Source organism: Diachasma alloeum, unplaced genomic scaffold (genome assembly GCF_001412515.2).
Source record: "Diachasma alloeum isolate Michigan unplaced genomic scaffold, Dall2.0 Dall_scaffold_00213, whole genome shotgun sequence".
Taxonomy (NCBI): domain Eukaryota; kingdom Metazoa; phylum Arthropoda; class Insecta; order Hymenoptera; family Braconidae; genus Diachasma; species Diachasma alloeum.
This window is the reverse complement of record NW_021680378.1, coordinates 629,371-655,296: the sequence shown is the minus strand read 5'-3', so window position 1 is coordinate 655,296 and position 25,926 is coordinate 629,371. Positions and strand designations below refer to the sequence as shown.

The 25,926-nt window shown below is 35.6% G+C and overlaps 2 protein-coding genes and 1 long non-coding RNA gene across 4 annotated transcripts in view; 1 reads left to right on the top strand and 2 right to left on the bottom strand.

The window, feature by feature from the left end:
- Positions 1-1,011: 1,011 nt before the first annotated feature.
- LOC107037044 lies at positions 1,012-2,775 on the bottom strand. The gene is made up of 2 exons (XR_001460801.1): positions 2,609-2,775; positions 1,012-1,314 (listed from the first exon to the last, which is right to left on the bottom strand). It is a non-coding gene; the product is annotated as an uncharacterized LOC107037044 (long non-coding RNA).
- Positions 2,776-4,221: 1,446 nt separating this feature from the next.
- On the top strand, positions 4,222-14,270 carry LOC107037136 (zinc finger-containing ubiquitin peptidase 1). 2 transcript variants are annotated; one of them, XM_015255524.1, is made up of 7 exons: positions 4,222-4,540; positions 4,882-5,118; positions 6,902-7,185; positions 9,463-10,188; positions 11,265-11,661; positions 12,449-12,800; positions 13,000-14,270. In XM_015255524.1, the coding sequence occupies exons 2-7, from the start codon at positions 4,913-4,915 to the stop codon at positions 13,042-13,044; spliced, it is 2,010 nt and encodes a 669-aa protein (XP_015111010.1). In that variant the 5' UTR covers positions 4,222-4,540; positions 4,882-4,912; the 3' UTR covers positions 13,045-14,270. The 2 variants fall into 2 exon arrangements, with proteins under 2 accessions (XP_015111010.1, XP_015111011.1); XM_015255525.2 differs by lacking the exons at positions 4,222-4,540; positions 4,882-5,118 and adding an exon at positions 6,633-6,836.
- Positions 14,271-18,672: 4,402 nt separating this feature from the next.
- The window catches only part of LOC107037014 (pre-mRNA-splicing regulator WTAP), an 8,639-nt gene continuing 1,385 nt past the window's right edge, over positions 18,673-25,926 (bottom strand). Inside the window, exons 2-6 of the mRNA XM_015255324.2 lie at positions 22,752-23,148; positions 21,880-22,004; positions 21,382-21,560; positions 21,166-21,320; positions 18,673-19,837 (exon numbers count right to left, since the gene is read on the bottom strand). Coding sequence (XP_015110810.1) covers positions 19,158-19,837; positions 21,166-21,320; positions 21,382-21,560; positions 21,880-22,004; positions 22,752-22,977 — 1,365 coding nt within the window. The 5' untranslated portion in view covers positions 22,978-23,148 and the 3' untranslated portion in view covers positions 18,673-19,157. The remainder of the gene's footprint in view (positions 19,838-21,165; positions 21,321-21,381; positions 21,561-21,879; positions 22,005-22,751; positions 23,149-25,926) is intronic.

The following is a 25,926-nucleotide window of genomic DNA, read 5'->3' as shown; positions in this document are numbered from 1 at the left end:
CTGTTCCGTAAAAATTACTCATCCATCCGACGCCTCACGGCTAGCCACGAGTCACCGTGAGGGGGAGATTTTAACAACACGTTCCGTAATTTTTCCGGAACTTTTCGTAAAAATTCTTAAACATCCAAGAATTTTCATGTTCTGAGGCATAATAAGTCTTGAAGTTTCTGTTAGATTTTACAACTTCCAGAAAAATTACGTGACTTTTTCGTATTTTTTCGGTGATAGACCCGAAAATTTACTGAACGTTTCAGATTTATTCTTTTATATTCCTATAGAAATTCACTGAAAACGATTCTCGCTTGCGGATTACGTGAAATGTTCCATAATTTTTCTTGAATATTTCTTTCCGTGTGCCGAAGCACCCTCTTCGTACGAATCTCAGGCGAAATACCTGTGATCTCAGTATTTCCAGCGTTTCTTTTTTTTCCATGTAGACTTGTAAATCGAGTATTGCTTAAATAATCAAGAACTTAATTGACTCGTCAATGAAGAAATATACAGAAATTTCATGTAACTTTGCTCATTTTGAACAGCATGGTTTAGGTTATGGAGGGCACTGATAGGCTGGTATCGCCTGTCGGTTTTATTTTCTTTTCTCTTTCTTGGGATAAATATTCTGTCAGAATCCACGAACAACTTATGGATTAATGAGAATAAATTATTGCCCGGATGAAGGATACCTTGTACGTCCGAAACGTTGGGAGAAATGGAAATCTTTTGGGATCTTCTGTTTTTTATAAATTCGAGTGATTAATAAATAAAATCGTTTTAATGACCCTTATGGAAGAGAAGTTGGAGTTTTCTGGAAAAATATAACTTTGTCGTTGTTAAAAATTCCAAGCTTTCTCACTTGAAATTTCAAGAGTAATTTTCTAACAGTGTACCACGGATTCGTTTTTTAAGAACCTCGTGAGAACCGTTTTCTCATCAGATGGAAAAATCGAGTTCAGGAGGACTCATAGCCCCTATTTTCTAGGGATATACCTTAAGAAATAAAATCACAAAACGTTTCAGTGACTTATTTATTTTCTTTCAATTTATTACATTTCCGGGCAGCGGACGGGGAGAGGCCAGTGGTGGAGCCGGAAGGAAGATGAGGGTTGGAAAGACGTAACAACTTTAAATATTATTTTAATACTTTTACCCTCATCCCTCTACCTCCCGCCAAATTCAGAAATTCGGGAACTCTATTTTTAACGTCACCAAAATTATCTCTGCAAAAATAGTCGACCATTGTGGAGAATAAATGAAGTATTTAACGAGACAAATGACATTTAACCAGGTGAAACAGAAAATCCTCGAGGAAGACACCTACAATGTTCAGAAAACATGTCTTAATATCTTAATTTGGGACACTAAAAGTTACTTAACCCATTGAGGCACCAAGATCACGAAACGTATCGGTGTGAGCATGGAGGGGAAAAAGTTATTTATTTTCAAAAAAAAATCATTCAAATTGAATAAAACTGTTCAATCATTTCAAGTAAAAAGAATGAATTATTTTCCATAAATAATAAATCTGTTTCATATAAATTCCTCATTACATTCAAATAAATTCTTCATTTGAAGCGGAAAAACCAAAATTTTATGTACTTGAAAAAAAAAATTCATTATTCATTATTCATCTCTTTTTTGGAAATGTTTATTTCAAACATTATCTTCAGGAAGTGCGCGTTCAAATAAAGGTGGTCATTTGATTCAAATAGATTGTTTTTCCAAATGTGCATGTAATAAAAAAAATATGTAATAAATTATTCCCACTTTTCTTGCACCGGCGACGGTGGCCGAAGCGGTTAAATCGCTCGGCCGCTTTTTTTTATTACTATAAATACAAACACAAAATCCTATTTTTTTTTTCTTTCCTTTTTACTTCCTTTTTTTTTGAGCGCATTAAACAAAGTATACAATGCTACTGAATGGAGCAGATAATATGAAATCAATATAAAATCTTTGAAATACAAACAATAGCCAGTCAAAACTCGAGAGTTACTAAGCGACCATAGTTTACTAAAACCAATATAAGACGTTAATTTTTTTATATACCTATTTTTTTTATGTAAATAGCTGTAAATATTGTAAATACCCTGTTGTAAAAATTGAATAAAAACATGGTTAAAAAAAAAAGTTGAATCGCTCGGCCGGACGGCGAGACCTGTGAGGCGCGGGTTCGAGTCCGGCTTGGGGCATTTGCGATTTTTAATCTTTCGGAAACCGTCGAACGGAAGTCTAGATATCGAGAGTCATCGGAGAAGTGTTAGGAAAACATTCTCCGATGAAGCTCGGACGATGGACGTCCGTGTCGACCAAGGTTTTCCATGGTTTCCCTTGGTCACTAGGAGAGTCTGTACGTGGGGTAAAGCTCCTGGGGTACAATGCGACATGGTTGGAGAGGAAGTCGGCCCATGAACCGCAAAACGTGTAAAAACTCGAATAGGGTATATATGGCAATAAATAAATATTCCCACTTTTCTCCCCCTAACCATAACAGCTATTCCCACTCCCGCCGCACCGCATGTAGCTCTAGAGTGGGGACGGACGATGATGCCTCAACGGGTTAAATTTGCCGACACAAATACAAACATCATAAAATATACAAATGTAATACCTGATATATATTCATTAGATTTTTACTTGAGTTGCATCCCTTCGACGCGGGGCTTGGCATGTGCGTGCGACACGCACCCAATGACAGCAATCGCCAAAAATATCATCTTCACGAGCTTCATCATTGAAATATCACACTTGGGTTTCAGGAACTATCTAGTTCTCGAATACTCGACGAATGAGGTTTTGGGAAGAACAGGAGCCAATATATAGGCCGACGATGAGACACTGATAAGTCATATTCACGATGAGGTACTAAACATTTCAGTCCTCCGATATGAGTGACAGGATTATTACGGCAATATTGCTTACTGAGCAATATTGATGGTCAATCCCTCAGGAATTGACGACGGTATAGGTCGTAAAATGGATGGCTTAGATGAAGATGTCATCACCTGTGCTGACGAAAAAAATAAATCGAACTTGTGATAAAAAATTATTGAAATGCAGGGAGAACTGCGTCAGTAATTCTCGACCAAGTGGGGATGAAAAAATCTGAAGGATAGCTTGAAAAATTTGTTCACTTTTTATAAACTGGATGGAAAATGTTGGAGGTGATTTGAAGAGGCTACATAATTTTCAGAAATGTTCAAAAATGCGAGGTGATAGGTGTGAGCGCCGCCATCTTGCTGGGGTACCTCCTCTCTCTGACGAAAGGAACTTTAAATATGGTGGCGGTCCACCTTATATTTTCAAACATTTACATGAAGCATCACTTTATTCTCACAAAGAAAATAAATCAGAGTTGTAAAAAAAAATTACTGAAACGCGGGTAGAACTTTGCGTCATTAATTCTTAGATGAACGGGGATGAAAAAATCTGAAAGATTACTTGAAAGATTTGTTCACTTCCTAGAAATTAGATGGAGCATGTTGGAGGTGATTTGAAGAGGCTAAATGATTTTTAGAAAGTTCAAAAATGCGAGGTGACAGGTGTGAGTGCTGCCATCTTGCTTGGGGACCTTCTCTCTCTGACGAAAGGAACTTTAAATATGGTGGCGGTCCACCTTATATTTTCAAACATTTACATGAAGCATCACTTTATTCTCACAAAGAAAATAAATCAGAGTTGTAAAAAAAATTACTGAAACGCGGGTAGAACTTTGCGTGATTAATTCTCAGGTGAACGGGGATGAAAAAATATGAAAGATAACTTTAAAGATTAGTTCACTTTCTAGAAACTGGATGGAGCATGTTGGAGGTGATTTGAAGAGGCTAAATAAGTTTCAGAAATGTTCGAAAATGCGAGGTGACAGAAGGGAGCGCTGCCATCTTGCTCGGGGACCCCTCTCTGTGACGAAAGGAACTTTAAATATGGCGGTGCTCCACCTCGTACTTTCAAACATTTCTTAAAATTATTTATCCTCTCCAGATGACCCGCAATCCACTTCATCCGATTTCTGTAGAGTGAATAAATAAATGAACGAATAAAAACGGAAATCAAGTTATCACGTTCTGATTACTTCCCTCCAGTCGGCAAAGCAGGAACCTCGACCATTTTTCACCCCCTATTCAGGGGTTGAAATGAGCGCCGCCACTTGCCCTTCCTGATGCAATGTAAAGTAAATATATATCCCGCGGAAGTACATACGCCAAGGGGGGTGATATAATCTGTCATATGGGGTCGAGAAAGGCGCCGTGTTGGGTTCTTTTGAGCCAACACGGGCGCCTCTAATCACCAACAAATTGTATCCATGAAAAATCGGTTGTAACAGTGCATTAAGTGGTACATTTGACGATAACAGCCGTTTGAAAAATCTGCACACTGTTAGATAAATAAAATTCTGTGGTTTATTCTCTCGTTGAAAGTTGGTCGCGAGTGCTGATGCACTCACTCGGGGGTGGATGGGGGGACAAATTAGTGGCAAATATGGGTCACTTTCACGGTGGTGATGTAGTATTTCGAGAGTGACATCGATCCAGTTGTTATTTTGGTAATTCAATTTATTTTATTGATATTTTATTCAGAAATTATTTGTGATTTTTGAAATTTCTCCCCTTCACACATTTTTTTTATCGTTTCGATCGGTCGTATGGGGCTGCGGGAGACGATCGATTCTTCCCCGAAAGTGAAACAAAAATGAAAAAATAAAATTATTGATCGTAAGTTTTTTTTAAGCTCGAAAAATTTTTTTGAATTGAGGGAAGAGAATTTTGTTTTTCGTTTTAAGGTGAACTTTCAGAGATTCGAATTTAGGGGAGTTTTTCCCTGGGATTTTGAGATTTTTGGAAATTGCGTTGGGGACTGATGGATTTTTTTGGTTCTTGACGACAGGTGATAGCCGGAAGTGGAGCAAGTGCTTAAGATGGCGGCGTCAAAAGCACCGGAAATGAACTACACGTGCGAGATATGTGGATTGGAGGGATTCAATGACGAGGAGATGAGATCGCACATGGTTATTTATCATCTGCAGGGGGCTGCTAGCTGTCCCTTCTGCGATTTGGGAGAAATTTCACCGGCTGAGATGTTGCTGCATGTTAATAGTGCCCATTTGGATTATCTCACGCCGAGGTTGGGGCTGATTAATCGTTTTCTCTTCTACTTTTTTCTGATTGAAATCAATTTATTTTTCATTTTCTCCGTTCTCTCGTACCCTTTAAAATTCCAGTAACCCGAAAGTACCTATTCAACTTCTTTCCCACTAATTTTTATCATTTAAAAAATCCAACTAGTCAATAATTGCTTAGCCCAGTTGAGCGTTGAACTACAAATTTAAAAAAAATTGTTAATTATCACGAAATAGACGAGCACCTATTTGCCTCATTAATCGTTCACAGAGCACGAGGAAAAAGATAATTAAAATTAACGAGAAGAATGAGAAAATGAATTCATAAAGTACAACTATACTTTCATACTTCTAGAATAATTTATGATAAATAAATCATTGATAAATAATTGAGTTTAAAATACAATTTTTTTCCTATTATTTTTAATAATCAATAGATGAATTTAAAAAGATTATGTGAAGGTGTTGAGTCAAGTATTGATTGCTCTGTAAGTATCTGAAGCGCCAAATGTTCAGTAATATCGAGAGATTCCTCATTTCCATCGATTCAATTTCCCAGAATTTATTTCTAGTGATTTTTTTTCATGAATTTGTAATTATTTTTCATGGTAAATGGTTGATGTTGATTAATGGATCACGCTCGCTCGTTTTATCAGCATTTGTCACGATTAAGTCGTTGAACAAACGGATTTGACGGTTTTTCCGAGGATATCTTCGAAACGAAGGGGTTTATAGTGAGATATAAAAAAAAATTTATATATATTTTTTAACTATTTTTTTAACTTTTCCATAGAATCAGTCGTTTTCGAGATTTTCAACTTTCACATCCCCATCTCCCTCTCCCTCCTAAAAATTGAAGAAAATTTTTTTTAAACTGCAAAAATGAATGAAAAATTTCTAAAAAAAATATCTAAATCGCTAAAATATTCTATAATCTCAACATCACTCCAAAAACTCGACATCCACCCTCTCCCGCTCCAAATAAAATTCCCCTGCTTCCCGCGCACAAATGATTCGATGATTCTCTCAAATTTATCTCCGAAACGAAGGGGTTTAGTGTAAAATATCAAAATGAATTTTTTGTGCGAAATTTCACGAGCTACAAAAAAGGTTTTTAGCTATTTTCTCATAAAACCACTCGTTCTCCAGATTTTTCGGCTTTCTCATCTCCGTCGCCCTCCTCCCTCCTAAGAATTAAAGAAAAAAAAGACGATTTTTTCAAAAATATCTCTGAAACGAAGGGATTTAGAGTAAACCATCAAAATAATTTTTTTGTGCAAAGTTGCACGAGCTACAAAAAAGGTTCTTAGCTATTTTCTCATAAAACCACTCGTTCTCGAGATTTTTCGGCTTTCTCATCCCCGTCTCCCTCGCCGTTCTAAAAATTGAAGAAAAAAAAATAAAAAAACTTACGAAAATAACAAAATCATTTCTAAAAAAAAATATTTAAACCCCCAAAATATTCCATCATCTCAACATCACCCCAAAAACTCGACATCTATTCTCTCTCGCTCCAAATAAAATTCCCTGCTCCCCCACTCCTCTTCCCCCACCACACTCCACGAAACAGATGGCGTTCATATTCATTCTCCATTCGTTCGTCGCCCCGTTAACAGCACCGCGACCCCCGACCCCCAAAAAGCCGTTGAAACCCTCAGGATTCCCCAAAACCCCTCGCCATGACCATCGGTCCCGAGTTTGTCCCCAAAAAGCGGAGAAAATGGTAAAAAAAGAGAAGAAAATGCCAGTAAAATCTTTTATAATTCAATCGATTCTGTTTTCATTCAGCACTCCGGAGAACGATATGATGGCGTTCATCGACGACGACTCGACGATGGAGGACTCGGTGAAGGAGGACGACATGACCCAGGATTTATCCTCTGAATTATTAAACAGTTCGATACAGTCGCATCAATCACACCTCCTCAATGGCTGGAGCGAGCCTGCCAGAGGTGGCGATTCCTCCAGGGACTCCAAGGCACCCAGCCCACTACCCAGTCCCATAGCTAATAACAACAACAATAATATTAATAATGCGGCGAGTGTGGCGGGTGGAGCGAATGTCAACAGTGGTAAGACAATTTTATCAATTTTTTAAATTTCATTGTTATTGACTTTTCATTCAATTTTATTATTTTTTCATTATTTATTTATATTTAGGGGAGGGTGGAGTAAAATGGACACTAGACTTTTTTTAAATTGTTCATAACTCAGAAACAAATTCAGTACCGAAGTGGTAAAAGGAGATAAGTCAGTTTTGACTATTGACCAGTTTTCAATCATTATCTCGGAATCTAAGGTAGATAGCAAAATGTTTGTTATGACCTTTTTTGTGGAGCCGATTGAGTGCTACAACAAATGTAATCACGAAAATTTCGCTATCTCCCTTAGATTTGGAAATATTCCTCAAAAACTCAACTGGGAGATAAGTCGACTTATCTCCGTTTACCACTTCACTACTGAATTTATCAATTGAGTTCAAGTTAGGCTCGTCACAAAGAGAAAAAATTGTTATTTGCATTGAAAGGAACATTATTAAATTTCATCAACATTTCAGCCCCTCATTAACATTTAAAAAAAAGTCAAAAGTGACCGTTTTATCCCAATCTCCCCCACTTAGGGGAGGGTCGGGCAAAATGGGACGTATTGATATCTTCTCTAATTGTCGATATCTTCATTCATAAGTGAAGATATGAACAATTAGAAAAGATCATGAAACGTCCCATTTTGCCCGACTCTCCCCTATTTATTTAATTTTCTTTCAATTTCATTTCAGTTTTTTAGAAGAATGAATTAGTTTCACAATTCAGTGCATCGATTTTTTTTGAAAATTCAGCAATAGGTGCACTTGAATTCTCAATATTGGGAATTTGAATTGAATTTAAGATTAAGTCGTTCTTGGAATATCTCATTCAGGTTGGAAATTCATGAGAAATTACTGCTTGAATTTTCAAATTATTTAATAATTTTCATTATCATGTGGAGGTGAAAATTGCGATTCCATTGAATACTCCAGAATTCAACTGATTTTTTATGTGAATGAGTGATTGTTGAAAATTTTCACGATTTTTTACTTGAATTTTCAGGAGTAATTTTCTAACAGCGCGGTAAAATTACTAAACTACGAAAATATTATATTTTCAATTAATATCAATAATTCGTCGTGAACAATAATTACAAATGCATGGAAAAATCACTTGGAATGAACAAAATTCTGAATATGAACAGAATGAACAAAATCCTTTATTTGAACAGGCCTAGGGGAACATTATAATTGTAATAACTAGCGTGTGCCATTTTTCCCGTCAGATTCGGTATTCCCCATTCAATTAATTGTTTACAGTCATTCTCACATGTCCCAATTTATAAGCTGTTAAACTTTAATATTACAATAAACAATTTGCTAATATTCTAATTCCTATGCTCACTGAATCAGATTATAATCGTAATTACAATTCAATTCCATCCAGAACACACTTTAGAGTGTGAACTTCTGGAATTCAATGTTTGTTGATATTCTGGTAAAAGTGTGTGCCCACACTGTTATCAATTTTTAATTAGTTCACGCGGTAATTCAATTAATCTGTTGTTCATCTCGTCAATATAATTCCGTGCTTAGAATATTGTCATCTCATGTTTTCAGTACCAAATTAAAAATTAAAACTTCATTTGGAATATTGAGTCACATCTTCTTTTTATTCATATCAGAAATATTGTATTTGGATATTAATATTATTTGTTCAAAGTGAAAAAATCGATCATCGTTTTCACGATATTGCATTCAGATTCTCCTATCCTTAACGTCAAAAATGTGAGAGAATCTCATAATTCTAGCAATTAATTCTACTCAACTTTGTTCGAAGAAAACCTTAGTAAACGCAATATTAAGAAAGTAGAATTATTCTATTATCCTCTGACCTAAATGATTTGGATAATTATGGCTCGTTTATTCATGTTTCACAGAATGGTATTCAATTCTCTTTTATTTATTAAAGTGCTTAAAATCGGCCATAATATTAACATTAAAAAAAAGTCAAAAGTGACCGTTTTATCCCAATCTCCCCCACTTAGTTAACTCTTTTATTTGTTAGGCGGGCTTCATGAAAATTCGACGCAAGACGATTGTGTTCATAGCAACCGCCTTACTTTTTCTACTCGTTCGAGATATCTGCCCTGCTTGAGTTCCCATTTTCAATTCCAGATAGTGCCCATCCTTTTTCATAGAAAGAATTGCCAAAAAATATAATTTTCCAATAGAATTCCACCAGAATTTCCCAGACCAACTAACAGGTTTTCCTATTAAACCTTTGAATCCGTGTTCTTTTTAAAAATAATTTTCATCCTTCCAGAATCATCAGCAGGTCACGGCTCTCCCCTGCGCACAAGTCTGAACCTCCAATTGCGTTCCTACGCCTCCCCAAAGCCGCGTGTCCAGGAGTGCCCGATGTGCCCCTACAGTTCCGACAGTCCCCTCTGCCTGGAGGAGCACATAAATCGTCAGCACTTCGACCTGACGTCCCCCTCATTTCCCCCAGAGTCCCCCCCGACCCGCGACAGCATCTTCAACTGCCCTCTGTGTGTCACATCCTTCCCAAACTCATCTGACCTAGAGCTCCACGTGAATATCGAGCACAAGGACATCCTCAGTCCTGCGAAGGGCTCGGGCGAACGATCAGACGTGGCCTCCAGTGGACCTGACACCCCCACATGTCCAGTCTGCCTGAGCACGTCCTTCAGAACCAGTGAGGAACTGACAATTCACATCGAGGAGCACTTCTCCAAGAAGGGGACACCCTCACCAGTCACTCCGGACTCGTCCTCGGACAGACTCCTGGCGAGGGACATGGAGAGGAGGGAGAAGGAAGTCAGAAAACTCAGGGAGCAGAGGGAGTTTGAGATGCTCAGGGCGCAGTATGGAATGGATAATCAGGGTAATTTCAGGGAGCAGAGTGTTACCAATATGCAGAGGGCTGTCTATGCTGGGGAAATGTCGGTTGCTGATTTCTACGAGAGGCAGATTGAACTCAAAGCTGCTGAGCACAATGGCATTGATGATGGCAGCTCTTGCACTAGAGGTGAGGAAGACACAGGAGGACATTGAAGATATCTATGTTGTGGATTTTTTTTGTAGATTGGGTTTGGGGGAGAGCAAGGGATCAGGCATTTTTGGGATGATGCAGGGAAAAATTATTGTGTTACGATAGAAGAATTAGTTGCTGTCAGTGAATTTACTGGGTGCAGCTTTGAAATGTTTAATTCCTATTTTTTAGAATTTTCTATTGAAGTTCTATTTTTCTAAAAATTGTTTTTTAAAATAGTTTTTGAATAATTTCTACGAAGAAACTTTAAGGAATGATTACTCGATGGTTAGAACTTTTCCTCAGATGATATATTCATCAATAGATGTATTAGTGAGTTTAGAGTGAAATGAATAATGATATTTTAATATCTAGGGATATTCTTTTTAGATTGCTTTTGTAGGAGAGCAAAGTGATCAGGCATTTTTGCTGATGATTTCATGATGCAGAGAAAACTTATTGTGTTACAAGAAAAGAATTAGTTGCTGTCAGTGAATGTACTGAATGCAGCTTTGAAATGTTCAATTCCTATTTCTTAAACTTCCTTTTATTGGACTCAAAATTCCCTTCTTTTTTTACTCATTCCTTCATTTTGTTCGGTTTTTCGACTGAAGTTCCATTTTTTCAAAAAAAATTCCTTAGTTTTTAAATGAAGTTTTTGATTAATTTCTATGAAAAAATTCAAGGAATAGTTGCTCGATGGTTAGAATTTCTTTTCAAGCATGATTTCGATATTCCACTCCTGACATAATTGTAAAATGAAAGAAATATATGTGGACGTCCGCATGAAAAGGGACCACCTTGTTGATTCTAGTTTTCAAGATATTCACTTTTTCGTCACAGCAACTCACACTCATGTTAAAGTGTTTTTTTCATCTGCTCCGGCGACGTCATTTTTGACTCTATGAGGATCATTTTGGGCTCCAAATGTTCGGAATGTTATAAATATTATCAGAGTATACACAACTCCATGTCGACAAGTGGTCCCTTTTCGTGCGGACGTCCACATATATTCATCAATACATTTATTGAAGAGACTAAACTGAAATGAATAATGATATTTTGATGTCTAGGGCTGGTACCAAAGGTGAGAGCGGTGAGTCAAGGATGCAGCAACGTGATAAACACTTGGATGTGCTCAACAGTCGATCATTATGGCTCAACGTATGGGGACAAAGGCTGGGGTTGCGGCTACAGGAACATCCAGATGATGATTTCGTCGTTGTTGCAGCACACTGGGTACAATGAGCTGGTCTACAGGGCTTGGAGCTCAGTCGGGAATACTGGCTCTGACAATCCCCTGAGGAGCTCAATGCCATCGATCTCGAGACTCCAGAGGATGATCGAGTGGGCCTGGGCTCAGGGATTCGATGTCCAGGGGGCTGAGCAGCTCGGGGGAAAGCTGGTTAACACTAGAAAGTGGATTGGAGCCACTGAAGTCGTCACTCTGTTCTCCAGTTTGAGGATGAGGTGGGTTTTAATGCTGATAAAACTGGCAAGAGTGATCTACTGAGAGAACCAATGGTGACAGCCTTCGTAAATCTCTAATAATTAATCAACATCAATCATTTACCATGAAAAATAATTACAAATTCATGAAAAAAAATCACTAGAAATAAATTCTGGGAAATTGGATCGATGGAAATGAGGAATCTTTCGATATTACTGAACATTTGGAGCTTCAGATAATTAAAGAGCAATCAATACTTGACTCAACACCTTCACATAATCTTTTTAAATTCATCTATTGATTATTAAAAATAATAGGAAAAAAATTGTATTTTAAATACAATTATTTAGCAATGATTTATTTATCATAAATCATTCTAGAAGTATGAAAGTATAGTTGTACTTTATGAATTCATTTTCTCATTCTTCTCGTTAATTTTAATTATCTTTTTCCTCGTGCTCTGTGGACGATTAATGGGGCAAATAGCTCGTCTATTTCGTGATAATTGAGTTTTTTTTTTAATTTGTAGTTCAACGCTCAACTGGGCTAAGCAATTATTGACTANTTTTTTTTTTTTATGCTTATTTTATATCGCTTCGAGTCTGATGAGACTATATGGCGATTGATCAAGACTTTAAAAATGGTTAGATCTCACCATTCTACCCGGCCAGGAATCGAACTTGGAACCTATCCGTTGTGAGGCAACGGCCTTAACCACTACGCCAGGCCACCGGGCTATAAATGATGGAAATTGGGGAAATTTATTGACGCTTTTTTTATTAATTGTAAAAAAATGTTTGATTTTAGGTGTCAACTGGTGGATTTTCATCGACCCACTGGCTCAGATGGAAGTCACCCAGAGATGTTCAACTGGGTTCTTCAATATTTCCAAAAGAGTGATGACTTCAAACCTCCAATTTACCTGCAACATCAGGGTCACAGTAGAACGATAATGGGAGTGGAGCAGCTGAGAGATGGCTCTATAACAATGCTAGTGCTCGATCCCAGCCACACACCAGTGCAGATGGGACAGTTCAATAGTACATCTAGTGCACCAGGTGCCATGAGACTCATCAGAAAATCAACTGCTGCTATGAAGGCCAGGCAGTACCAAATTGTTGCTGTTGTTGGTACGATGGACTCCGAATCTCGTTATCAGGTAACATTATCCACATTTATAGACAGTATATTTATTTTATTTATTTAATATTATAAAAATAATTGATTCTTTCATTAATTCAATGAGTAATTTAATTCTTTAAAAAAAGATTCAATAGAACAATTAATTCTTTCATTGAATCAAAACGTAATGAATTGATTAATGATTATTACGAATTAATTATTAATTCTGTTTGCAGTTAAGCAAAGTAATGAGAACACTTAGAATCCCCCAAGAGAGATGAGAATCACCAGAGACCCCGGGACCTCATCGCCTCCTGATCCTAGTGTGTTAATTAATAAATTGAAGCCTGACAAGAGCCACTTGTCCAATAAGAGAAAATTCAAAAACTCAAAATCGAGGAGAAATAATCCAATAAAATCGAGACAACCACTGCTCAACATATTTTCGACCCAATCAACTTCGAGAAAGTGTGAGAAAAAATCGAAATAATGAAACCTCGTGGCTGGACTCGAGGTCTAGAACCATCGAAAGAAGACAAAATTTTCATTGAAAAAGAAGAAAAATATTCTCTCTTACTATTTAAATTTCCAGTAATACGAAAGTACCAATTAAATTTCTTTCCCTCTAATTTTCATCATTTAAACAATCCAACTAGTCAATAATTGCTTAGCCCAGTTGAGCGTTGAACTACAAATTTTAAAAAAATTGTTAATTATCACGAAATAGACGAGCACCTATTTGCCTCATTAATCGTTCACAGAACACGAAGAGAAAGATAATTAAAATTAACGAGAAGAATGAGAAAATGAATTCATAAAGTACAACTATACTTTCATACTTCTAGAATAATTTATGATAAATAAATCATTGATAAATAATTGAATTTAAAATACAATTTTTTTCCTATTATTTTTAATAATCAATAGATGAATTTAAAAAGATTATGTGAAGGTGTTGAGTCAAGTATTGATTGCTCTTTAATTATCTGAAGCTCCAAATATTCAGTAATATCGAGAGATTCCTCATTTCCATCGATTCAATTTCCCAGAATTTATTTATAGTGATTTTTTTTTCATGAGTTTGTAATTATTTTTCATTGTAAATGATTGATGTTGATTAATTATTAGAGATTGACGAAGGCTGTTACCATTTATTCCCTCAGTGAATCACTCTTGCTCGTTTTATTAGCATTTGTCATGACTGAGTCGTTAGTCAAGTGGTAAATAACAGGAGATGAGTCCAGAACAAAGAGATTCGACGATTATTTCGTGAATATCTTGGATACTAAGGAGTTTAAAGTAAAACGTCGAACTGCATTTCTCCCAAACTCAATAATTTCTAACATATTTCCAAAATAATTCAGACGAAATTCTTGGACTCGTCCAGTTCAACCATTTTGCTACAAAAAAAATTGTTAAACCTGTCATTTACTCAATTATCGTCAATATTTGTAAATTATATGCTTTACTAGATTTTCCTTGAATAAAATTGACTATTTATAATAAATATTCAATGGTTTTATTCATCACCTCACTCAGGTATTTTACAGGTGGATTTGCAACAGCATAAATTAACCAGAATCGATAGAAATAATTAATTAATTCATTGATTAATCAATAAGTAATATACATTAAACTAGGGTCATAGGTAAATTATACTATACATCCCTGAAGATACTGCTGACTCTATTCGTAAGGAATACGAAGGTGCAAACGCGAAGATCAAATATTTTTCGTGGATTTTTACAACCTGGGGGAATGATCAGGGATTCATCTATATGTTGAAGCCCAGGTAACGCATACAGGCTTTATGGGCCTCGATCAGGTGACCACACTCCTCTTGGCCTTTCTCCATTATGCTGAAAACAAAAATAATCCTTATCAATACAAGAAAAAGAAGGAATTCCGTGGAAAACTGGTGAAGTGAACTAAGACGTTTTTAAGCTAGAGTGAGGACACGGAATCTTCAATATCTTCTAAATAAATAAAGCGATTTAAATAGTCAAATCTCATTTCAAAGTCTGGAAAAAATCTTTAAAATGAAGAAAAAAAATGGATATTTTGACTCTGCCAATGTAGAGTTATTGTAAATATAAAACAGTTCCTTTTTCACTATTAAAAATTTACAATAGAGAAACTCCAATTTTTTTTAATGAAAATCCATGGGAAATTTTGAAAATCAATGAGATATAATGAGCACCATGTAAATTACATTCTGCAAAATATGATCTCAAGTGTGAAACGATGAAAAAAATAACAATGATTATGAAAAAATTTTGTTTCCAAATGTTCTTTCAAAGAATTGCATCAGAAAAATTACGCCTTGTCGGCATTTTCAAGGTTATGTCATTGTTGAGTGCTTAAAAACAACCCGACGCACATGTCACAGACCTTGAGTCGCTCCACAAGATCCCCAAGAGAGATAAAAATAGTAATTCCTTCGTATTTACACGTGAGAATTTATGAAAACCTATTTTTTCGTGAAAAAACAAAGAATAATTTTTTCTCACCAAGTGTCCCGAATTTTCTTAGTCTCTGGACATGCACAACAGGGCTTGAGTTTCTTCTCGTCCTTCTCGGGTTTGGCCTCTACCGCAACAGCTTGTGGTGCTGCATTCCCCATTGTCAATAAATAATTAATCAAATTGTTCCGATTTTTCGGCGAAAAACACGCGATTCTCGCTCCGAAATTCCTTTCAGGGGAAAAACAATATGGCAGACCACGTGACTCGATCACGTGACCATCTGGCATTTGAAAGATGTGGGAGACATTAAAAAATATTTAAATTACGAGATCGAACGCGCGCTCCGCGCGCCGGCCAACTTGTTGCCTTTTTTATGACGAGACCGAACGCGCGCTACAGCGCGCTGTAATTGTAACAATCATAATTAAAAATCTCAAAATTGAATTAATCATGAATTCAATTTGCCGCCTCAGACAACTAGAACCAATGAGGAATCAGCGTGACAGACTTGCGAGATATCGATAGTTATCGACTTTAAGTGTACGTTCTTTTTAGAACAGGAATAGGACGAGAGCGAACGCGCGCTGCCGCGCGCTGTAATCATAACAATCATAATTGAAAATGTGAAAATCAAATTAATCATGAATGAAATTGGCCGCCTCAGACGACTGGACCCAATGAGGAATAAGCGTGACAGACTTGCGAGATATCGATAGTTATCGACTTTAAGTGTAAGTTCTTTTTATAACAGGAATAGGATGAAACCGAACGCGCGCTGTAATCGTAACAATCATAATTGAAAATGTGAAAATCAAATTAATCATGAATTAAATTTGCCGCCTCAGACGACTGGAACCAATGAGGAATAAGCGTGACAGACTTGCGAGATATCGATAGTTATCGACTTTAAGTGTATGTTCTTTTTAGAATAGGACCGACTTTAAGGGGTAACGGAACCCCTGCGTTTATATGAGTCTTTAGAATTGTGTTTTCTCCTGCAATTATTATTTTTTATTCATTAAACTACTTCATTGACTCACCAATGCAATAATCGAGTCGATAAAGTAATTTCATAGATAGAAATTAATAATTGTAGGAGAAAACACAATTCTAAGATTTGATGTAAACAAAGGGGTTCCATCTCCCCTTAAGTGTATGTTCTTTTTAGAATAGGATCATCACGTTATTATTGTAAGTTGATTGAAATCCATATGTGCTTTCACGAATACGAATTGCTATAGCATTACTAGGGGGAAATTCGTGAGAAGCGATGAAAACTTCGATTGAAAATCTATTTTTTTTTACGTGGATACGCCTGTTTTCATTATGTGGAGGCATTTAGGGAAAAAGTCTTTATGGTTCCTTATCGCTAGTAGCGCCATCTATTCTAGAACATTCTAGAATTCTCTAGAAAATTCTAGATTTTTCTGGCAAATTCCAGATTTTTCTAGGAAATTCTCCAGTTTTCTTTTAGAAATAAATTATGATTTTAAGGGATCCTTAGCGCTGGTCAGCAAAATCTGGACAGTTGGTTATTATTGCACGAAATAGAATAAAATTTGTGGATTCGTGTTAAAATTCTCAAGGGTCTTTGTATGTGATGATTTCGTTGTGAATGAAATATTTTGAACGTTTGTTTGGGGATTTTGGTTGTACATAACAATTCAATCGCATCATGATTATAAAAAAACGTCTTATCATGACGAGACGGTGCGAAATCCCGTAACTTGAAATGAATATTTATCATTGTTATAAATATACTTTTTTATTCGCATGTTCTCTCATTTTAAACAGTAATTCGTCCTCTTCGTTTCCTAAAAAAATACTTTCACGAAGAGGACTCTCATTTTCAAACAATTGATTTATTTGTAGAATACTCCTTTAAAATTCATTCATTCAGATATTTCTGATAGTTCTCGAGGTCTTGGGGTATTACAATTCATGAAATGCAGCAGTGAAATCACGTCAAGTGCGTAAAAATAATCGCTGGTTTATTGAATAACACTCAATGCCAGTTCTTTCGTCGATATTTCTCGTCAGGTGTCTGGAAGGTGTGCACTTGAATTCTTTTTCGTGATGATGAAGCTGTGGGTTCTTGTTGGGGCATTGCTTCTGGTAATTCACCTGGTCAATGTGAGTAAAGCACACTAAAATATAATATATATTCATACTCAATTGTCAATTTTTTTAAAACTCATATCAAGAGGGCTCGGGAGTAAAAAAAACTACTGAAATGCGGGGAAAACTTTGCGCCATTAATTCACTGGTAAATGGAAACGAAAAACTCTGAAGGATTGCTCGAAGAATTTGTTCCCTTTCCAGAAACTGGATAGAACGAGGTGAAGGTGATTCGAAAACGATAAATAATTTTAAAAAATCTTCAAAAATGCGAGGTGGTGGCAGGAATGGGCGCCGCCATCGTACTTGGATTCCCCTCCCACTGCCAAAAGGAACGTTAAAGATGGCGGCGCCCCACCTCATACTTTTAAACATTCATTAAAATTATTTATCCTCTTCAGATCACCCTCAACTCATTTCCCCCGTTTTCTGCTAAATGAATAAATTTTTAAAGCCATTTTTCACGTTTTTCCAGCGCTCTTCAGCTGCGAATTCATGGCTCAAATTTTTCCCCGCCCTTCAATAGCTCTTGGTATGCTCATAATTCGTTTTAAAAATTCTAACAGTCTATGGAACATTTTTTTTAGAGTTCGCCGATATATCCCGATGACGATTACAACTATGATAATAACGACGACGATTCAATTAATAAAAATCCTATTCCGGAAGCCAGCACCCCTCGGGAGCCATTCACTGAAAGCCCCACGGTTCGTCAGCCCAAGACCACAACCACCATTCGGCGGCCCAGTACCACAATCCCTGTTCTTCCAGAGAAAAGAACAGAAAGCCCTGACTTTGACAGCGATTATTACAATGGATTTTTTTAGCTCGAAAAAGCCGCGGCTTATAAACCTTTAATCTCATTAGCTCATTGAGCATGAACTCCCACGAATGCGTATCTGTAAATTGCCAATGTTGAGTGTAAATTAACATGCGCAATGTTTGATAGAAAATGCAAAATAGTTATTTCGATACGAGTGCGGAAAAGTGTTTTAATTCCACAAGCCAAAAAACACTTTATACTCATGGGTTTTCGTGATCGCAACGTAGATGTAAGAGCCATCAAGTGGTCTCTAAACTAACTACTCTTGGGGGCCAACCAATGAGATCAAGGGGAACCCAGTGATCTCATTGGCTGAGCCCCATCATTGGTTCGCTCCCAGCGATTTCATTGGTTAGCCCCCAAGAGTAGTTAGTTTAGAGCTATTCTTCTCTGCACTATTATTTTGATTTCTTTTTGTATTGACGCTTCCTCCTCTCTGTAGGTAAGGGTAGTACCCCACAGTATGTTTAATAAAATAAAACAAAAAATCCATTTTTCTTCATATAAAACAATAATTGTTGTTCTTCTTTATTCTTCCGTAATTACATATTCATTTAAATCACCTGTAAAAATTATTAAATTTTTTATTTTCCTCGATTTGTACAATTGTGCCATAAAAAAACCAACGGAAGAATGAGAAATTTCGAAAAAAAAATTAGTACATTTCCCTCTTCAACCGTGAAACCTCGAATTTTGTGATCCACTGCTCACAATAATTAAATCCTCAATAATTCTTAATTATTTGTTCATTTCTCTGGTATATTATATAATAATATATCTATAAATTTCTCATACATACACAAGTATTTCAATTAATATTTAATATCAATTATTTATTTATAAATTTACACGTTGCTCATCACCCAGCCTCGAAACTCAAATTTCACGACAAATGAATGGTTTTTTCTCCATAAAAATTTATATATTTCTTTGAATAATGAAAAAAAAACGGGGAAAAACTTGTTCACTCAATGACAAGAATGAAACTTCATTCAGGATCACTCTGCAATGTTTCCCCATTGGTAATAACAATGGCATCATCATCGGCATCATTAAAATCCATCGAATTGTCACTTTTTTTTTTCTTCTTGATTTTAACTCTATCATCATCACTCTCATTATCATCACAATTATCCCTCTTAGTTCTGTCTCTGCACCGTGTTTTAATCTCATCACCATTGGCATTAGCATTAGTATTACCACATTTAGTCCTACATATTTTTTTCTTCATTTTATCATCATCATCGTCATACTCACGATCTGTCAATTCTTCATTATCAACTTTAATAATTAATGCTGCTGAATCACTCGAACTATCGTCATTATTATCGATATTAGTATCTAATTTTTCAACAGTCGTTTTATCATCCATTAACGGTGGAGTTCTTGCACCAATTTTACACCCACCACTGGTATCATTATCCAATTTCATATTGTTTATTTCACTTTTAACATCATCATCGTCGTTATCCTCTTTTTTGAGAGGTGGAGTGTGCGGGGACAGACCGTTTGACAGATTTTGATCACTCGTTGATTTTAGAGAGGCATTCTCCTGCTGCAGGAGGGTCACTGATTCACGTGCTTTACGTAATTCTTGCTGGAGGAAGTAAATTGTACTCTGCATTCCCTCCACGTCCTCGTCGAGGTCCTGGAGAAATTCGTCGAGCTCTGGAAGAAACAAATTTTGTAACGACTCGATAATATTGAATACAATAATATTAGCCGCTGGTTTAGTAATGGGTAATATTCTTTCAATTGTTTTTTATTACTTTGATCATTTATAATGTCATTCAGACATTTTTCGGAACTTTCATAATGAAGAATATTTTCAGAATAATTCTCATTACTTTTATAGTGAATAATAATTTTCGAAAAAGGTTCAGTAAACGAAAAAGTTTCATTTTTCAAATGTAGGCCTTATCAATCGCCATTATAGTACATTAGAGTACAAGGGCACAAATTCGCCTTCGGCTCGGCCTGTAAACTTCACATTCGTTGAAAACGAAGTTTATGTCCGAGTGGTCTATACTATTTTATGCCACATCGTGCGATAAACTCGACTTATTGCACGGCGTGCCATAAATTAAATTTTAATTCATCGATTAGTTTTTATACTTTTCGAATGTTCTCGAAAATCGATTGTTCCACGATAGCTCAAAAAAATGTTCTGAATTGATTGAATGATGGCTTAAAAAATTTTTTTGGATGTCCTTTTGAGCGAGTTTGAGGATGAAGGCAATAGCAATAATTGTTATTTTGACTTATTTGAAAATTTGCAAAAATTTTGAATTTTTTGAAAATCAGAATTCCGGGAATGTCTTTGAATATCATGCTTCAAATGAATTCAATCATAGCGTAAAATGTATGTTTTAATGCCATTAAATCAAAGTTAAAAGATGATTACGATAGCTATATTGGTTGATTTAATTTTTATGATGATTGCTGAAAATTTCGAATTTTTCATGAATTTCCCTAAAAGTGAGCTTTCTGATGGTTTCTTCAAATGTGATGTTTCAAATTCATTCAAGTATGTGTAAATAAAATTTTTCTATTAACATTTTATCGAAGGGTTGAAGGGAGAGATGGAACCGTAAAAAAGACAATCGGTTGTATAGAAGAAATGGATAATAAGAATAATGACGATGATAACATTCAACTAAGTTGAAAATCTGACAAAATTAGTTGAAAAGAAATCTTATTCAATTTAATAAAACGAAATAAACAATGAATTATACACGATAGAAGGAAATGATGTGCAAAATAACCATTCGGAAGCATATTGCTAATTTTTTAGCAAAAATAACTGTATTATATACAATACGCGACCAATTTCCCACTTGTTTTCGTTCTTTTTCATATTGTGAGCCCTGTGTACACATTATTGGCCATCTCCCACTGCTGTATGACTTTGTCATTACTTTATTTTATACAACACAATGCACAGTAAATAAAATTTTAATCAATCAATCGTCTGTTGAAAGAATCTGAGAACTCACCAGATTGAGATTTTTTAACTTCCTCACTGAAGCTCTTCTGCAGTGCCAACTCCCCCTCCAACTTGGCTATTCTCCCACTGGCTATCATCCTACCGAGTTCCTCATTCTCTTGATAAAGAAGTCTGCACTTGGCCATCAGTCTCTTACCAGTATTGCTGGAAAAATTATATGAAAGTGAATTCAATGCCTAAAAGATGGAGAAATCGATGCTGTTACCTGTCGGGAGTGAATTTCCACGCGCTCAATTCATTCTGCGTATCTTCAAGCTTGGCCTTTGTCGTTATCAACTCCTGTCGCAATCTTTGAATTAAAATATTGACAGCTGGATCCAATAATGTCGATCGTAGAGATGAAGCGGACGGTGATTGGGCGGCTTTCATTGCCGCTATTTGATTCTGGAATTCACATGAACGATGGAAAACGAGAATTGAGAGTCTCGCAAGTAAAAAAACTACACTAAGAAAAATAAAAAAGATGGCTTAAAAAAATGAAAAAAAAAATCAAGTCGATTTTGATTATGAATTTCTCGGAATCTAAGGCAGATGGCAAAATTTTTTATGAAACATTTTTTGTAGAGCAAATCGAGAGCAACAAAAAAGTTCTTTACGAAAATTTAGCTATCTCCCCTAGATTCAGAGATATTCGCCAAGAACTTAGCTAAGATCCAAGTTGACTTGAATAGTTTTACCGTTTCGCTACTGAAATGTAATTTACCACATATTCCTGTAACTCCTGCTCCTTGGAAGCGAGTCTCCTCACAAGTATCTTCTCCCTGTGTGACGCTTCCCCATACTGCTGTCGATATTTATCCTCAGACTCCCTCAAACTCGCCAACTCCCCTAAATAATCAAATTAACAAAAAACAAAAAATCGTTAACAATGAACATTCCCTGAGAGCCAAAATTACAATAACAAAATTATCATTCAGAGAGTCCACCTGGGTCCAATGTTCCTCAAAAAACTCCAAGCATCTCCGAAAAAACATCCATTTCCCAATTTAGAAAAATCAAGAATTTTCAAAAATCGATCAACCAAACGAACAAACCAGACTCAGGAATTCATTTTAATTTATTCAAACTGTTCTGCACACTTGCATGTGAATTTGCAGAAATATGCAGGTGTGAAAAACAGCAATTCAATTATTAAAAATTCATCAGCGACTGAGAACAGCAGAAAATTCCCCAAAAAAACACTTTTCCTCATGAAATAAATATCAACATCACTTCACAATCACTTGTTTGATATTCCACTTGAAAAAAAACCCACAGAATTGACCAAAAAATCATCACAAAATCACAAAATCACTCGAACAAATCACGAAACTTCACAGAAATCCTTCGCAAATCTTAATTCTAAAATCCTTAATCTAAACAACATCATGAATAATTCAATAATGATGAATAAACAAATCTTATATGTCTCAATGTCAATACAAAACCATCTTAAAGTCTCTAAAAAACTCGTTCTAATGTCATAACTCTCGAAATGTTTTTCTCTCTTCAACTTAAAAAAAATGATCTCTTTAATGTTAATTATTGTTTCTGAGAACGAGGTAATCACCCCTCGTTCTAGTCTTTTGTCAGTACCTTCCTGGGCTGCCGACTGTGCCTCAAGACACTCGATATACAAGTCCTGTTCACGCCACTTGGCTGCCAATTCCTCTTTAGTTGTTGTCTCCAACTGTTGATCTGTTAATTTGATCCTTCTGGCGTGTCTGGGGGATCGGGGACTCGGTGGCTTTTGCACTGATGTGTGGGGACTGCGAGGTGATGAGGGACCCACTTGCTTCACCTCCACACCCTCCTCTGCCATTATTACGAGCGCACTTTACGGTTTTCGGTGTTTTTTAGAGTCTTTTTTGCTTTTTCACTTCGGGGGGGTTTTATGAAAACTGGGGGAGTAGTGGGCTTTCCTCCTGGGCGGCGTCCTTCTGGGGGGCTTTCTGGGTCTCCTGGGGGTGCTCAGAACTCGACCATTTGGAATCTGAAGAGAGAAAATTAATTTTTAAAAATTATTAATCATTATTTTGTTGGGGGTTTGAGAATTGTAGACGGTGAGGTGGAATGGAGATGTTTGAAGGCTGGTTATTTAAATGGGTATTTAGTGGTTATCCTCCTATTTACTAATCCTCCTATCCTCCTTCCTCCTTTATATTATCCTATTTCACTAAAGATGAAAGAAATGTGAAGTTGTTTTATACATCGAAATATCTCGAAACGGCCTGACCGCTAATCCTCAATTCTGATTGATCAATGAGTCACGTGAAGTAGTAGCTGAAAAAAATTCCCGGTATTTTCAAATTCTTCAAATGCCAAAAATTTTTTCTGCGTCATATTTTTCATTTTTTCATGTGTGAAGTTTATCTTTATATCAAAACACATCTAAATTGCCTAACTGTTGATTATGAGAAAAAAAACAGCATTTCTAAATTTTTTTGCACTCACAAATTATTCTTCACTTCCCAAATTTTAATTTTTTGATATTTGTCATCCGCAAAAATGATCAATTCTTGCTTCTCAGATTTTCATACATAAATTCTAAACTCTACAAAATTCATGAAAATTCTTCGGTTTCCCAAGAAATTCGAGAAAAATCTTTGAAGATCTACGGTTATCTGGAAAACTGCGAAATTTTCCAAAGAATTCAAGAAATTTTTTCAGTTTTCTAGGAAATCAATTCATAACCCTCCCCTCATTTTTCAATAATTACAGATTTTAATCGGATTATTTTAAAAAGTAAAAAAAAAAGAAGTAATCGAAGATTAAAAATGATTCATTGCTGTTTCACTCTTCATTCTTTTAATTCTCTTCAAGTCATTATCAATATTTATAAAACATCTATGAGTATATGAGGTTTAATAAATACGATTTTCATCACGCTGTGACGAAAAGTGAACTTTTCGGCACGCTCCGCGTGCCTAAAAGTCCAATTTCCGCCACATTGTGATGAAAAATATTCTTCGTAACTCGTGAAAAAATGTTTTTTAGCTCGTGGGATTATATCACGAGCCGAAGGCTCGTGATATAAACCTCCCACTCGCCAAAAAACACTTTTCCGCATTCGTAACGAAATATACTATTTTTCATTTCCACAACAAACAGATGAGCACGCGCGAAAGCGCGCGCAAATGTCTAGTTTTAATTTAAGGCCCGGGTAGATTATCTTTCGAAAGTAATCTTGGGTGTTTTTTTTCATTTTGATAATCTGATCTGATCTCCAATTGCTATTCAGTTTTACATAGCCCTGGAATGTCCAAAAATTATGATTGTACAATAAAAAAAAAACGTTGAAAAAAGCTGAACATGTCCAAAGAGCGTTTTTGAATAATATTGGGAAATAAACCCAATAGGGAGGAAAGTGCAAATTAATAATTTGATGTATCTAATAGCTGTTAGGTCGTCATTTGTCACAGTAGTCAATGGTAGTCAGATCGTTAGTTACCATGATAAATTAATTATCCATTCACCATTTCCTCTCTATCGGACTCATTTCTTAACCTTTATCAAAAACGCTCGTTGAAAATGTTTATTTTTTTCTACTTTTTTTGACTGTACAATGATAATTTTTAGGGACTCCTGCGTGATATAAAATCCAATGGAAATTGTGATATATTTTACATTATGAAGATGGAAAAACAATGGAGATAACGTTCGAAAGATAATCCACCCGGGCCTTAATTTAAAAAGTTAATAGCATACGATTCATTTGAAATAATTTTGGATGAATCATATCTAATTTTAAAGTCGAAAAACCTGAAGATATAGAGAAGTTTATTTTAATTGATCAATTTTTAGAAATTGAGATTTAATAAGTTTATTGAAATTGTTCAATAAACTTATCAAATCTTAAATTTAGAGTGAAAAAAAATGTTAAAAATGGATAAGCGAGGAAAAGTATTATCCAATGAGTTATGATATTCACTTAAATTTTTGAGATGAATTTTTTCTTCTTTACAAAAAATAAAATTGAGGTTTAGATCACAACCCAAACGTTTGTGATCTAAAAAGAGAAATTTTTTTTTTCATTATTTCTTTTTTGTATTGGACTCTAGAGGCGAGAACGAGGTGAAGTGGAGTTGTTTAACCATAGGTATTTAAGTAAATACCAAAATTATTTAAATTTAATGTCGGGAAAGCTCAAGATATAGAGAATTTCAATTTAATTAATCGATTTATCGAACTCGATATTTCATAATAGGAATTGTTCAATAAGCTAATCAAATCTTAAACTTAGAATAAGGAAAAATTTTTAAAAATAGCTAAGCGAGGAAAAATCTTTGGCTATGAAGAAAGAACTTTAATTAACTTTCTCATAGCTGATAAAAAATATTTTAAACGATTACCCAATGAAATATGATATTCTACGAATGCATGTCCCCTTGAAATATTTAAAAATATTGTCCATTGAAATATGATATTTTACCAATGTAAGTCTCATTGAAATTTCTGAAAGACTAATTGTTCCCTCTTTACAAAAACTAAAACTGAGTGTCAGATTAAAACTCAAACTTTTGTGATCTGAAAAGACAAAATTAATTTTTTTCATTATTCATAATTTTTTTCTTAGGGTATACAGAGTTAGGAAGGGTGAGGTAAACTGGACTTCTCCAAATCATGCCCAAACAAGGTAATTTCAACAAATTCAATCTAATTTTAAAGCCTTCAAAAAACCCTTCAAAATACATAACACTAAAATTTTCGATTAAAAATGGTTCATTTGACCCCCCCCCCCCCCCCCCCCCCCCCCCCCCCCCCCCCCCCC

Coding starts and splice junctions, on each gene's coding strand:
- LOC107037136 (XM_015255524.1), top strand. CDS start 4,913: ATGGCGGCGTCAAAAGCACCGGAAATGAACTACACGTGCGAGATATGT. Junction 5,119..6,901: donor TTGGATTATCTCACGCCGAG/GTTGGGGCTGAT, acceptor GTTTTCATTCAG/CACTCCGGAGAACGATATGA. Junction 11,662..12,448: donor TTCTCCAGTTTGAGGATGAG/GTGGGTTTTAAT, acceptor GTTTGATTTTAG/GTGTCAACTGGTGGATTTTC.